This window comes from Eublepharis macularius, chromosome 1 (genome assembly GCF_028583425.1).
Source record: "Eublepharis macularius isolate TG4126 chromosome 1, MPM_Emac_v1.0, whole genome shotgun sequence".
Lineage (NCBI taxonomy): Eukaryota > Metazoa > Chordata > Lepidosauria > Squamata > Eublepharidae > Eublepharis > Eublepharis macularius.
In genome coordinates, this window is record NC_072790.1 from 96,657,391 (window position 1) to 96,672,282 (window position 14,892).

At 40.7% G+C, this 14,892-nt stretch overlaps 1 protein-coding gene across 1 annotated transcript in view; it reads right to left on the reverse strand.

Annotated features, from left to right (window-relative positions):
• The window catches only part of PDSS2 (decaprenyl diphosphate synthase subunit 2), a 155,654-nt gene that overhangs the window by 18,470 nt on the left and 122,292 nt on the right, over nt 1–14,892 (reverse strand). The window contains exons 5-7 of the mRNA XM_054981362.1: nt 12,427–12,600; nt 10,967–11,098; nt 5,378–5,413 (exon numbers count right to left, since the gene is read on the reverse strand). Of these exons, the coding sequence (XP_054837337.1) occupies nt 5,378–5,413; nt 10,967–11,098; nt 12,427–12,600 (342 nt within the window). The remainder of the gene's footprint in view (nt 1–5,377; nt 5,414–10,966; nt 11,099–12,426; nt 12,601–14,892) is intronic.

A 14,892-nucleotide genomic window follows, 5' to 3' on the forward strand; every position in this document is an offset into this window, starting at 1 on the left:
ATCTCCAATGGCCAAGCAAAAGCCCTACCTGGCTCCACCCAGTCTCTAAAAACACTTGACGGGAGCCAGGAAAGGTATCAGTGGGCACCATGGCATCCTCAGGCACCATGCTGAGGAACCCTATACTACAGGAATGCTCAACACCACAGGCCTAAAGGCCCAGGTACTCTGTCTTCTCCCAGAGGCAGAACTAACCTCACTATGCAGTCTCTTTCAGGCAAAAATACACAAAAAAACACCCCTATCAGCTCTCTTCCTGAGGAAGCGCTATGACAACTAGATGCTGTACTACCATCCAATGTACTATCCCTACAACAGTGAATGTATGTTAGAAAAGCATTCAGATAGGCTCAACTACTAAACATCTGATTGTCCATCACAGGAGGGAAGGATGGATTCAGGGAAAAGTAGTTCACAAGAGGGAACTGAGAAAGGGTAGATGGGAGGGAAGGAAGGATACAGGGAAAGGGGAAAAGCTATGGGGGTTAGGGGTGTGCACTTCGGGTTTCTGATTCAGGAAAAATTCCTGAATTGAACCAAATCTGTAAAGATTCGGGATTTCCGAATCAGGGGCAGCATGCTGGCCCCAATTTCGAAATCCTGAATCAAAGCTTCTCAAAGCGATTTGGGTCACTTCGGAAAGCTTCAGGGCCCTTCCTGGGATTCTTCACACCCCGCCCTCTGCGGACCAGTTGAAGTTCCCACCACCACCCCACCAAGTTCCACCCCACTTACCTGGGCCTTTCTGCTGGCCGCTGAGGCAGCAGTGGCGGCTGTGGTCTTCCCTACTGCCCAGTTGGTCACTGCAGTGGCAGCTCCAGGCCTTTCCACTTCCCAGCTGGCCACTGTGGCAGCACAGGCAGTGGCAGCGCGCCCTCCCACTGCCCAGCTGGTCATCCCAGCTGCCTCTCGGCCTGGTAAGTGAGGGGGGTGGAGGGGCTTGGGCAAAGCTCCCCTCCTCATTTTGGAATGCTCTGAATCTTTACGGAGGATACCAAATCGATTTAAATACCTGGGTAAAAACGGAGCATTTTCCCACTTCAGCTAAATTCAAAGTGGGAAACCCGATTTTTTGGGGGATGCACACTCCTAATGGGGGTAGTGAGGGAGATGGAAAGTGGAGATAATGTAGGGATGAAAAAATAGGGTGGAATGATACCCCACTCCATGAATCCTCGTGGATCCCTCATTTGTGTAAATATAATACCATGACTTTTGTAAGAAGCCACTGCCATTTCCTTACACATGACGATATCCAGCTTTTATTTTCCTGTCTGATCATCTATCAAAACAGTATATAAACTGCTGGGCTGTGGCAAACTTTCCCCTCATCCCAATTCTTTCTCCAAGGAGCAATTTCTAGGGCTGATCCTAAATCCTTATGCACCTAACCACAGTGCTTCTCTTCCATTATTTTTAAAGTCACTGAATATTAGGGAGGGGAGATTATCTGTCAGGAACAGTCTATCAAACATCATCATGATGAATCAGCAGTTGATTAATTGCCTGAGAATTAATGGTTTCCAATAGAGATATCTAAAAAGGATTTGTTAAAATATAATAGACCAATTACAGAAATAAATGATATGGAAGAAGTTTGATGGGAAGGAGAGCCTCAAGCAGTCCTATAGATGGCCATAAGAAAGACATAATAGAAGGACAAGCAACATTTACTTTTTTGCTAATTTGAATTATCTCTACACTGTAGAGTGGTGGCACTTCTACATGGATCAACTTACTATCTCTTGTACATTAATATGAAACTGAACGTAAGATTCTGCATTGGTCTCGGATGTTTCGCCAATGAGTTAGGAACCACGGGCTCCACCATTATGTTGCTTCACATATTATCTGTTGCTTTGAATATGTACTCGTATATACTGCTTGTGCTTCATGTTGTCATGAAGCACAAGCAAAATTGTCCCATCTTGCGAAACAATTAGTTAGTTTCCCTTCATGCCCAGAGATGCCAAACTCACAGGGAAACTTCAGCAGGCTCTCCTCCACCCACCCTCACCCAACAATCCAGCAAGAACAAATGCTCTAAATAAGAATATAAGCAAAGAAAGTTAGAGGAAAAAAAGGTGGGCCTCAGTCAAGCTAGGCCGCCAAGCTAGGCAATGCCCTGAGATTGTGGTGGGGTGGAAGAAGGAAGGCACCCTCACCCAACAACCTTCCCAACAAGGCCAAGAGCTGAAAATAAGAAAGAAGTGTTTCAGTCTCTTTTAAAACAGCAGCAAATCCAGCCAAAAGCTCCCAATGCCACTCTCTCACTCCAAATCCCAACAACAGGTCCTCCCTCTCCCTCTGTCTACTGGAACTGAAAAGCACGAGGCAGAGAGCTGTGCCTTATATAAGAAATGCTCACATAGAGCAGAAAAGGAGGTCTCTGGTTGGCAGACAGACCTGCCTAATAGGGTTTGGAGGGATGAGATTGGTGTTCCCATGGCTACAGAAGGCCCATCTCCTCAATTGCCTAGGGGATTAACTCCCCTGCTCCTTGCTGTATAGGGCAGAATGGAAGCTCTCCAGTTGGCAGGGAGAGCTGCCTATCAAGATTATGTGGGCTATGATTGGGGTTTCCAATGGCAACAAAAGGTCTGCAGACATTCCGGGCCTATGTTGCCTAGGGAATCAATGGATGGGCGCCAGCCTGTCTGTCATCACGAATCATTCATGAATCGAACAAATTGGCCCCAAAAGTTGTGAATTTCATGAAAACCGTGGCCCTACAAAACATGTTTCATGAAATACGAAACTGCCCAATTCGTCACGAAATTTGATTCGTATTTCAATTTGTGCCCATGTCTACTTCCAGTCCAAGATTAAGATTTCTCTACTATCCATTCAAGAGTTCCAGTGCTGACTATTTTTTAAATGTAATCACATGTTTTCTCAGGATTTAAGATGTATGCTAAAAAGCACTGCTTTGCTCATGTTTTATTTCAAGCCAAACAGTAACGGTGGTTGCACTTTCTCAGTTCTGGAATATGAATACAAATCTGACTCACACTAAAATTTTGAAGCCATAGAGTCGAAGGCCCAAACTCGCATCTATCACTGGAGCGGAGCAAAGAACACATCCTTCAGCGACAACTAAAGAAGAACTGAAGGAGCCGCTCACCCTACCTTTTATAACCGTGCCTAAGGAAAAAGCGTGCAAAAAGACTAGGAGAATGTCTTGTGCCTTTAGGAGCTTTAGAATGTTTGTGGCTGGCCTGTGCATAAGCAGTTCCCATGTGGGATTGCACAAAAACATGATCATGAAACTTTAAAGTTTGAGACTTCAAATGATGCTGAAAGTCTTCCCTACTAGCCCTCACCACTGCTAGTGTGGTATAGGGGTTAAAGTGCTGGACCCAGCTTCATACCCTACTTTGCCATGGAAGATTGTTGGGTTACCTTCAGCTGGTCACACACTCAGCGTAGCCTACATCAATAAGGTTGTTGTGAGGATGAAATAGAGGAGAAGGAAGACAATAAGCCTCTTTGGATCCCCACTGGGAGAAAGGTGGGGTATAAATTAAGTAAATAAATAAATCTCCCTACAAAAAATAACTTTTTTGGGAAAAATGGGATTCATTGGCTAAAAGGCATGCAGAAAATTTGGATTAGGGCTGTGACGTTGAGCGGGGATTGCCCCTCTTCTCTTTGTCATTTCACTGAAAAAAACCCTCCCCCAACCAAGCTATTTGTCCCAGCAGGAGAAAAGGTTACATAGTCAGAGAATGGACACATTTCTTTTTAAAAAAATGACCAGTGGGAAAAGGGTTAACTCCTGCCCGGTCCAAACTCCCCCACACATTCTTTTTAGAGAAAAAACAGGCCTTTGGAGAATTGACTGATGATCTGTCATTTTCTATAATAGAACCAATAGATGAAACAAAAGAAAAGGTCATGCAGCCTAGTTTAAATACAAAGAACTTATCCAGATTGGATAATCAGGCTAAAGTTCATGATTCTCAAACTTTGTCCTAGTGAGCCTACGACAATGGTGAAAAAAAAGAAATGGAGTCTGTCAAAATAAAATAAGTCAGTTGGTTAGCGATGCATACTCTGATTTTGAGCTACTGGCAGTTCACTAAGAAATACAGGGAAAAGAAGCTCCTACAGGTTTGTGACGCTTCCAAGTTCTCAAAAGATAGAAATACAATTAAAAAAAGAAGCAGGGTGGATTTGATTTAAATCAAACTGATTTAAATCACGATTTAAATCACGATTTAAATCACTAGTCATTAAGGCTTGATTTAAATCATAGTTTTCTACATAAAGACTAATTCTTGCTGGTATAACTTTAATATGCAAGTAGATGCCTGCCTTGCCGATAGGTAAAGGAACTTCATTAAAGTATTCCCAAACTGGGTCTCTTTTACGGCCTGCTGCCATTATAGGTTTTTTCCTCCAAGGAAAGAATGTGATAAACCTCAGATCATACACACAAAAGATCCAAAGACTTGTGCAGTATTGTGCTCAAAAAGTTTCACTTTCATTTTGTACTGCTTGCCCCTCCCTCCTCACACTTAGTTTCTTCTTGTGCAGATCTATTCCACTCCAAACAATCAGAAAAATATTGTTTCTATTCACTGAACTTCTTGAAACTTAGCACTGGAGGGGTTGATTCTGTCTTCATAGGTTTGTAGAACAATAGGATTAAGGTCTTTTTCTCAACTCTGTTCATGTTATAACATTTTTGCTGTGAAGAAGAGGCATGTGATCTCTGCTGAGCTGACACAAATTCAGTTTTGAGAACTGCAAAACCAAGCATCTGTAATAATATCTTGTAGGCAGAGAAACTGCCCAATAATCTTACAAAAACCTCTGGAAGAGCATGACATTGTGAATGGATTAATGGAATTTATTTACCAAAAAAATTAAACATATACAGCCTTATTCTACATAATTAAAAACTAATCTTTATTTCATGATGGAATAACCTTTGGATGGTAATATATTTTCCTCAAAAAGCATTTTATTTAAAAAAATCCAATTTAAATAAAAAAAATCCGATTTAAATCAAAAGAATCCGATTTAAATAAAAAAAATCTGATTTTTTTGATTTTTTAAAAAAAATCATTGATTTTTATCCACCCTGAAAAGAAGGTTGTCATATTATACCACAGCACTGTCAATCAATATAACACCATGACATTTTATATGACCATCAGGGTCCACGTAGTTTCAGGACCACAGCAATTGTTTTACATCCAGTTCACACCTTCATTATCTTGATAAACTTATACACAGGGTGGGACACCACTCTCAGGATCAAACATGCCAAGAAAAATACCAACACCTGCATATCTGCAGGTTCAAACAACATATAATTTGCTCCTTATGGGAATCATAAAACAGAAATGTGACTTTTAAAATTACTTACCTTAGTATAGTCTATTAAACTTCCTTTAATCTGAGCCTTAAAACAAGAAAAAATAAAATTGTTTCATTTTTTAGATATCTGCAACTCAAAAAAATTGTAGTTTCACAAAATACAAAAAGGGAGACAACATGTTTGACACCAAGCAGAAAACAAGCATAGTTTCCCAAGAATATGCCTAAAGACTAGTGTAAGCTGTTTAATAAAACCTTTCTGACAGACTCCTTCAGCAACTGAAATAAAAGGTAGCAGGAACAGGAAGGCCGTGAACTGTGAACTAGGGATGTGCAATTTGGGTTTGGGTAAAATTTGGTATTACCAAACTCACTTTAGTATTGCCAAAGTGATTCAGCAATACCAAATTGAAGTTTACCAAATTTATTTGATAAACTTTGGTAATCTTCAGGAGCCATGGCAGCAGTGTTTGCAAAGGAACAGCAAGAGAATCACTGCTTCCCACCTTTTTTTACACAATTGGAGGGAGGGGTGAGAGAGTGGCCAATCCTTGCAGCAGCTCTTCTTCTCTGGCCAATGGGAGGAGAGTGCCTTTTTAAAACTGCTGCAAGGAGTTAAATTTGAGGCTTGCCTGGTTAAGCTGTGGCCTGGTAGAGAAAGACAAAGACTGCCTGGCTTGCCGCTCTAGCTGGACTCTGGGTGGTGACTTGGCTGGCCTGCTAGGACTTCCGGAGTGCACTGCATGCGTGGATTGCTTGGTGATTCTCCTGTTGCTGCTCGACCTGCTGCTGACTTCTGGACCTTACTGACTGACTGCACCTGGAAGACTGAGAGTCATTTGACTCACAGGGTTTTTCCTCTTTGGGGAGAGAGGGTTGCCTTGGTGGGTTTGGGAAGAAATTACTTTTCTGCTCAATTTTTGCTGCTTGTTTTTTAGAGGGAGGTGTTATCTTGCTGTGTTAATTTGGTTTGCTTGTTTTATTTATTTTGCTGTGTGTGGGTGCTTTGGTTTGCTGTTGGTGAGATACTTTTAAAAATTGGTTTGGCTTGGATTTTACTTATTGCAATTCATTTGGTATTGTTATTTTGCTGTTTTATAATTGTTTTGTTTATTAGATTAACTTGTTCTTCTGGGGGTGGGTGCTTTCTACTGTTGCTTTTCTTGTTAATTTTTGCTAGTTCTTTGGGAGGGCTACTTTCCCTTCTTGGCTGTTTTACCAGCTGGTGTTTCTGTTTCTGTTGGGACAGGTTTGGTTTACTCATTGTAGATTTTTGTTGGTTGGGGGGGGGGAGGTTGCTGCTTGTAGTGGTGTTTGGATCATGTACTTTGGGTTTCTGAAACTGCTCTGAATTTTTAAGAAGTGTTTTTAAGGTAGGCTAGTTGTAGGCCTTGTTGTAAACTAACTAAACTACATTGGTAGCTGTTAGAGACCAAAGACTACTTTCCCCCCTTTAATAGGCTTGTGTAGGATTTTAGAAGAAAGAGTTCAGGTTCTGGTAAAATTCTGTAAATAAATAGGGTGCCCACTAGTGCATTTAACTAGGATTTCCCTGCCCATCTCTGGCTCCCATGGAGCCGGGCCAGACGCATTAGAAGTAGGCTTCAATCTTGTTATAAGGCTTTCCTGTAGATCACTGGGGTTCAGGGCCAGCTTGATTCCTAAAGATTAAGTCAGCTGCTTGCTAGTGTAGTGCCACATATCTAAATACGGCCTTTTAAAAAGAGGTTTCTGTGTCTATCTCCAGAGTCACAAAAAGCAAGCTTTCAGAGTAGGTATGTACGTTTTAAAAGAAATTCAATTTTGGATAGGTGCTTTGGGGGGTGGGTCTGTTTAATAATCTTACTTTCTAGTTGTTAGTGTAGGTCCTAGGGGGCAGAAACATGAATGAGAGGAGACCAGAGAGGGCCCTTGGGGAAAAAGTGAGGGCTAAGATCAGAGGGGTGGAGGGGAGGGAGAGACCTGTGGCTTTCCCTCCACCTGTGCAGAGGAGGCCCGCCCCAGTGTAGCAGCTGTTCACCAGCCTGGCTTCTGGTGACAAGGCCTTCTTTGCTGAGGCAGCTGCTGGAGCGCCACTGCCACCACCACCACAGATGCCTGAGGCAGGAGCTGGCACTCTTCAGGAACCTGCTGCTGAGGTTTCCCCTTCCTCCAGCTGCTGAAACCCAGCAGCGGGAGGAGGGGCAGGATGAGGAGTCTTTTGAGGTGGGCTTGAGGGACATGAGTTTTTGGTCCCATGTGTTCACCTCAGGGATCAGGAGGAACTAGCAGAGGGACTCACCATCGGTGAGACTTCCCCAGTGTTCTCTGAGGCCAGCAGCAGGCCTTTCATGCTGATGCATGAGGATAGGCTGCTGGTTCATGTGTTTCTGAAGTGGGATTCAACTCACCTTGGAGTTTTTCCCCACAACAGAAACAAGTGGACTGGATGGTATACATTTTGCAGGGGCGGGGGGGAAAGGTGCCCTCCGTGGTGCAATTTCCCTAAAACTTCGGGGATCTTGAGAAGACAGTGAGGAATGGGTCCCCTGCAAATTTGGTGCATTTTGCTTCCAAAATGCTACCCTCAGCCTCCTGGATAGCTCCCATAGTTTCCCCATAGGGAATAGTGGAGATTGGAGGTGGCTGGGGGCACCTTCTTTAGGGGGGCCATAAAATGGTCTCCAGGGTCCAATCACCCTGAAATTGGGAGGGGGGGGGTCTTGAGATAACAGTCAAGAGCAGGTCCCTTCTGAATTTGGTGTATTTTGCTTGCAAAATGTCACCCCAGCCCCCTGGATAGCTCCCATAGTTTTCTCCATAGAAAATAATGAAGATTGGAGGTGGCTGGGGGCACCTTTTGGGGGGGGGGCATAAAATGGTCTCTTGGTGTCCAATATTCATGAAACCTGGGGGATAGTTATAGAACAGTTAGGATTAAGTCTCATAAAATTTGGTAAAAATTGGTCCAAAAATGCCCTCCAGGCCCCTGGATAACCCTGAATTGCATTTCCCATAGGAAACAATGGCTGAATTTTACTGAATTTGTTCTATATTGCTGAACCGAACTAGAAAATGAATTTGGTATTTGAGGAATACTGAATTTTTTTCCTGGTTTGGTAATACTGAACTGATTCAGCCAATTTTTTTTCCTGTGCACACCTCTACTGCGAACTGCTTCAATCTACTGTTGTCCTAGTAAAACTTCTTCCTCAGCCTGTAAGAAATGGGCTACTCTGTAATAAAGTCATGGATAGGTGAAGCATGGATTTTTGTATAATAAAGCAATTCCACTAACTTCCAATCTGCTTATATTAAAAAAGTGTATTTGTTATTTGCATGCAGCCAGGCAGATTACTCGGTACTCACAGCACACTAGTGTGTCAAAGAGACAGACATCAGTTTCTAAGCAATGAACAGTTTTTAAAAAATACATAAATAAATACCTCCACAGCTGAAATCATGGTTTCAAGACATAAGAAACATAATGACAAAAGTTAACAGTAATATGTAGCAACAATCTTGACTGAGATGAATCCCTGTCATCAGGGCTTTTTTTGAGGGGGAATGCTCCTGAACAGTGTTCCGGCAGCTCTAGAATCTGCCCACGTGATTCCTTCCTCCTTCAACCTCACGGGCTCTGCAGAGGAGGCTAAGCTGCTTTGAGTTCATTCTGCTTTCTTTTCATTCCTCTGTGAGTGAGTGAGAGAGAGAGCAAGTGAGCTGGGGCCCAGTGCAGGCTCTGTAGAGCAGGCTTAGCTGCTTTAAGTTCATTCTGCTTTTTTTTCATTCCTTGGTGAGTGAGCGAGAGAGAGAAAGAACTGGGGCCTGGTGCGGGCTCTACAGAGGAGGGTTAAGCTGCTTTGAGTTCATTCTGCTTTCTTTTCATTCTCTCTGAGCGAGAGAGCGAGAGAGAGCAAGTGCAAGCAGAGCTGCTGGGGCCTGCAAGACAGAGTTGTTCCACCAGGCATATGGCTGAGGCTGGGCCTCCACCGGCCTAAAAAAAAAAAGAGGGGTGTATAAAATCTTAACCCTCCCTGTGAAGGCTGTCCACCATCCTGTTTTAAATGTGTATGGATTTTTACTGTATTTTAATATGTTGTTTTATTGTATTTTGTATTTTAATATGTTGTTATCCGCCCTGAGCCCGCTCATGGGGAGGGCTGAATAGAAATTTGAAATAAATAAATAAATGCTAGGAATGGATAGCTGTGTTCCAAGTCACAGAAGGCTTTCATCAATATATTCATCAGCATATAGGTGTTCTTATGTCTTAATAGCTGTAACTCAAATGGTTCTCCCCACCCTCAGCTGATTAACATTGCAGTGGATATATGGGTGTTAAGAAAGTTTTTATGAATATTGTTTGTCTGGGTCACTGGAATATTTATGAGCATTTCACAATGTCACAACAGCTTAGCCATTGGTAAGGTAGAGTTGGCAGGCAACAAAAAATGCCATTTTAAACTAAGTATAGATCTAATGCTAAAGTTGAGTATCTAATTTTGATTTGCTCCAATAAAGCAAAACCCTCCCTGAAAATTTGAAAATTCAATATTCATTAGATTAGGAATTTCAGAGACTGTGGAATTTTGAGAAAGAATTTTGAATTTTTTTTTCTACGCTGGCAGAGGGTATCTGTTAGAATTTAGATTTGTGAAATGGGTTTTGGATTTTTAGAGCCCCCCCTCCTTCTTGCATATTTTAAAATATGATTCCAAAGAAATGAAAACTTTGGGAAAGGGAATGGAAGATTTCACTTTTTGTAGAGGATACAGAAAGGGAAAAAACCCTTTCTCATAATAGTGTAATTTTCCAAGCTTACTAACATTTATCTTGTCGTAATGTATTGTTCTGGGTTCCAGGAAGCAGCGTCAGTTCCGGGAAGCAGTGTCACAGCTGGGAGTGACATCACTTCCGGAAGTGACGTCATCACACGTTTCTGGGAGCGTGCATATAGAGAGTTCTACCATCCCTTTTCCCAGAAAAAAAGCCCTGCATATCATGATATATACATTAACAGAGATTCAGTAAAAAAGCACACAGTCAAGCTGTTTGAGACACACACAGCCAGTTCTTCAGGTGACTTATGTATGGCTTATTCCACTTAATAAACAGCCTGTTCAACAGAACAGAATATGGGCATGTACAAAGACAGAGCTTTGAGAAAGGATAGCAATCAAAACAGCAGAGAAAATATCAAAGCAAGTAGCCCTAAAATTAGTCCAGCCAGCTGTGTTTTCAGTGAGAATCATATACGCATGAGCAGTTTATTCCTTCTGCCTCTTCTCTGCTCTGTGCTTCAAAGTAATTAATTGTTGAAAAACTAAAATTATTTTATTTGTTTTAATAGAAGAGAATATATGCATATTTTTAAAAATCTCACTCATAGCCAGGCAAGACTCACTATAACTCAACGCTATGTATTTTTACATTAAATTACTGTAACAGCTATTGTACTTAAAATAAAAAACGACTCTATCATAACCTCCGTTTCAATGTACCACTACTTTATTTCGATTGCATCTAAACTGTTAAAAAACCCCACAAAAAGTAGTGTATATTTTCTCTATATACAGGTTATTTTGATACTCAAACTGGTGAAAATAAATTAGAACCAAACTAATTTGTAGCGATGAATATATATCTATTTATTTACCTCTCTAATCTGCTTCATCCAGGCTTCTCGTCCGATGATCTCCTGATGCAAGACTACAGGAGCAGAATTTAAATCGAAGGCCACTGTACCATTACAATTTTCTTTAACAAATGGCTGAATGTCGACATTTAGCTGAAAGATGGGGTCAAAATATGGTGTAAAATGGAAGTAGCACTTCATACAACATTGACCTTATCTACACCTGGTATCACTCGGACACACAAGCTGCCCCTCCCATCTGAATTATCCATACAAAAAGCATTGCTTTTCAGGAGTTATGGAACTGAAACATAATACTCAAGTCATTCTGATTCTGTCATCTAATTAAAATCTGATTAGTATCAGCATAGTATCCAGTTGCAAAGTGCAGATTTTTAGAGGCAAAGAAAGGTATGTTCATATTTAACTATATCTTTTCAAAAAATTCTAAAAGAACTATTTTCAGCTTGAATAGTTACAATTTTGCTTCAACCTCTTGTTTCAATTTTACTAAAACTGTAAGGAACTGTCCCTTGAGGACTGTGAGAATTCTCCAGAGAGGAACAAAGCAGTTACCCTTTTAGTTCAGCTGAGTGATTAGCTGGAACATACCAGCCTTTCCAGCTAGAGAACAGGGAAGAGATAATACAATGCCTGAGTTCAGCCCAAGTTCTATGTCTGCCTTTCCTCTGTCCCCAGACTCTAATGTAATGCAGAGACAAACAAGGCAATGTACTGGGAGACTTGTGTGAATGCATCTCAAAAGCATTTTTATTGCTAAAGGGGGTGGAGTGGGGGGTTGAGATTTGCATAGGACTGAGACATGTATGGGAAGGATGGTAATCTTTCCCCACAAGCTATCTCCCTGACCTTAAATATACTCATTGAAGAAATATATAAAGCTGTCTGTACTTACCTACATCTAATAAGGCACACAAGAGCTCCAGGGGCCCATTTAAGGTTGGGAAAGTGGTGCAATTCCACCATTATCACTATCCAAATTTCCCCTATGGCTATTTACTTATTTTAACCCACCAGAGGGATCCATTTATGGATTTTCCGATTGCCTTGCCTAATTTTCCCATTGCCTTAATATTAATTTGAGATTTATTTTACAGCTAGAGAGAGTTCATTTCCACAGTTCTATAAAGTCCTCACTGATGGTTTGAATGGGTATTTTTGCTCTCCTATTTTAAGTGACCGTTCATTTTTTTTGTGACTGTTTTTAATGATCTTATTGTTTTAATATATTTTAATGTATCCAGTGTGAGATTTTACTGCTTTTTTTGGCTGATAACATCCTTCAGTGGTCCTAGCAGGCAGAAAGGTGATCATATGAAGTAACTAAATAAAATGTTTATATATCTTTCCAAAAACAGTTGCTTAAGCACATTACTCATAAACACAGAACAGAATGAACGTTACTTAATGCTTCTTTACTATTTCAGATTGTGAATACTGGGGAGAGAGAGCAAGCATACCTTATGACTCATAGACATGTGCTTTCCATACTTAAACGCCATATTCTGTATCCCTGCATCATGCTTTGCCAATTCCATTGCAGCTTGGCAGCTTTTTGCTAGCAAGGCACTATGGGATAGGAAAATTTGTTCTTCCCAAGTTGATATTCCAGTGTCATCGGTGAGACCATTTTCCTGGAAACACAATAAAGGCTAAATTGGATGACTGGAGATGGGGTAAGGGAACAGAGGTTAAATGCAGTAACAAATCTTGATCATGGGGGTAAATCATTCACTTATACTGAATGAGAATCTTCCAGAACAAGGTGATGGAAGTTGCATAAACCAAAAGTTTTTAAAAAACATTTTAGAAGTGTACTTTGTTCATTATTGACAAATGGTATGTACTGAATTTTTTTTCCTACCTGTTTTCCTTTCATTCAAAACCCAAATCATGCTGATTACAGTTGATTTAAATTCTATCTGACCTATGCTGAATACACCACATTTTTATTGCCTGTTATAATTAAGTGGCCTGAATTTCCTAAAAACAGTTATTAAGTTGACAGACCTGTTTCTACGATGGCACCCTCCCCTTTGCACAAAGTGACCTATCCTTCTTTTATCATAGTCACCTTGAGAAGTGTAAGAAAACTAAGGTTATACCAGGGATAAATGGCTGCAAGATTACTAAAACCTAGGGTGAATTTTGTCACTGCTTTCAGGATGAGCCACAAGGTAGTTTTAAGAGAAACCAAACAACATCTTCTGGGCATGGAGTAATAGTCACTGTGTGTAGGGGGGAGGGGTATTTGGGAATTTCCTGCATTTTGCACAGGGTTGGACTAGATGATCCCAGAAGTCCGTTCCAACCCTGTGATTCTATGAATCTAGGAAAGGAAACTGTAGGAAAAGGACCCATGTCATCTAACAATCCTGTCCCAGTGAGTTTCTTCAATTAATTACTTAGAAACAAGTAAGAGCTAAATCTGCACGACACCATAATTTTCTAGCAAGGTATTCTCTGTCATGAAAATGGTAAGGAATGAAATAAAATCCCCCCATTCAGCTCTAATCTTCCTCCCTTGTGGTTACTGCCAAGGAGTGCTGTGTTGCAAGGGAGGAGATAATATGAAACTGATGGGAAAAGTAGTACAATTCCGCAAAGCCAAGTTGCTGAACATTGTATCAAAATTCATTTCTTTCGGACAGCATTTACTTGCATGAAGAAGAAAGGAAGTAGGGAAGAGATGCTATATATGTGGTCACAAATGGCAAAATCAAGACTTAAACTCCAGGTGTGTGTCATTTGTCATGGCACTGAGCATTTGTGCTTCAAAATTTCCTTGCTTTCAAAATGACAAGGAGGGACAAGGGGCAATCCTTTAAAAATTCAATTATTAGCCCACAGTTTATAACAAGTTTTAAAGATGACGAACCAGTGGCTGTAGCTTGGACCCAATTTCTTCAGGTTAAAAAAAGAAATGCTTGTTGACAATGAACATAAAAGCCAACTCAGAAATGTGATTTACTATTACTCTGCTTAAATTCTACCAAATCCTAGTCTCATTAATACAAAGACTAGAAGCACAAGATTAGCAGAAATATACAAAGTAACATGACAAAGGTGAGTTGACCAGCTCACTAGCTTTCAAGCAAAATACAGATTAATTTTCCATTTTTACACTTGCATATATCTGGCAACTTATTTAAGGCTGCTGAACACAGTCTGCAGACTTAATCTGAATGTTCTTTCTGGTCCAGTGCAGCCTCCGAAGAAGTTAGAAGACATAAGCACACAGTAACAATGAGCACAGATCTAACAAGCAATGCCTGATTATTCACCAATGCAGCAATTTATACAATAGACATATTTAAGAGAAAAGATCTTTATGTGGCTGCTTATTTTTCACAAGGGAGCCACTTCTTCATAGTGAGATTCCATTGCTAGAGTGGCATGACAATTACACAACCAAAGCAGTTAGATGTGACTGATCATGTGAGTCTTTCCCATCCAATTAGCTTCCAACTGAAACTGACCAAACTATTTGGGGACAAATTATATTGAGGGGTATTTATACTCAGCCTTCTTGTGAGGTGACCTTGCTGGAACTAATGGAATAAAACCTGTACAAAACAGGTGTGCCCCTCCGCATCATTTCATAGAGAGAATATTTTTCCAGGCATTCTGATTTGGCAAGGAAGAGCTATACAATCAGCCATGATTGCATGCTTGTTTAATAATACAATGCCCAATGGTTATACTATATCATGGAAAGCAGTTCTTATATATTACTGAACTTCTGCAAGGTATTCTTCAGGGTAACATAAAAACCCTAAACTTTGAAGTAAATGCCATACCTTTTCATAGAACCTACAATTCTACAAAATGTATTTAGAACTATGGTGCAGAGAAAACTGCTTATAAAATATCTTGTCTAAGTAGTATTGCTCTGTAATTTAAGAAAACATTTTTATAACACACAG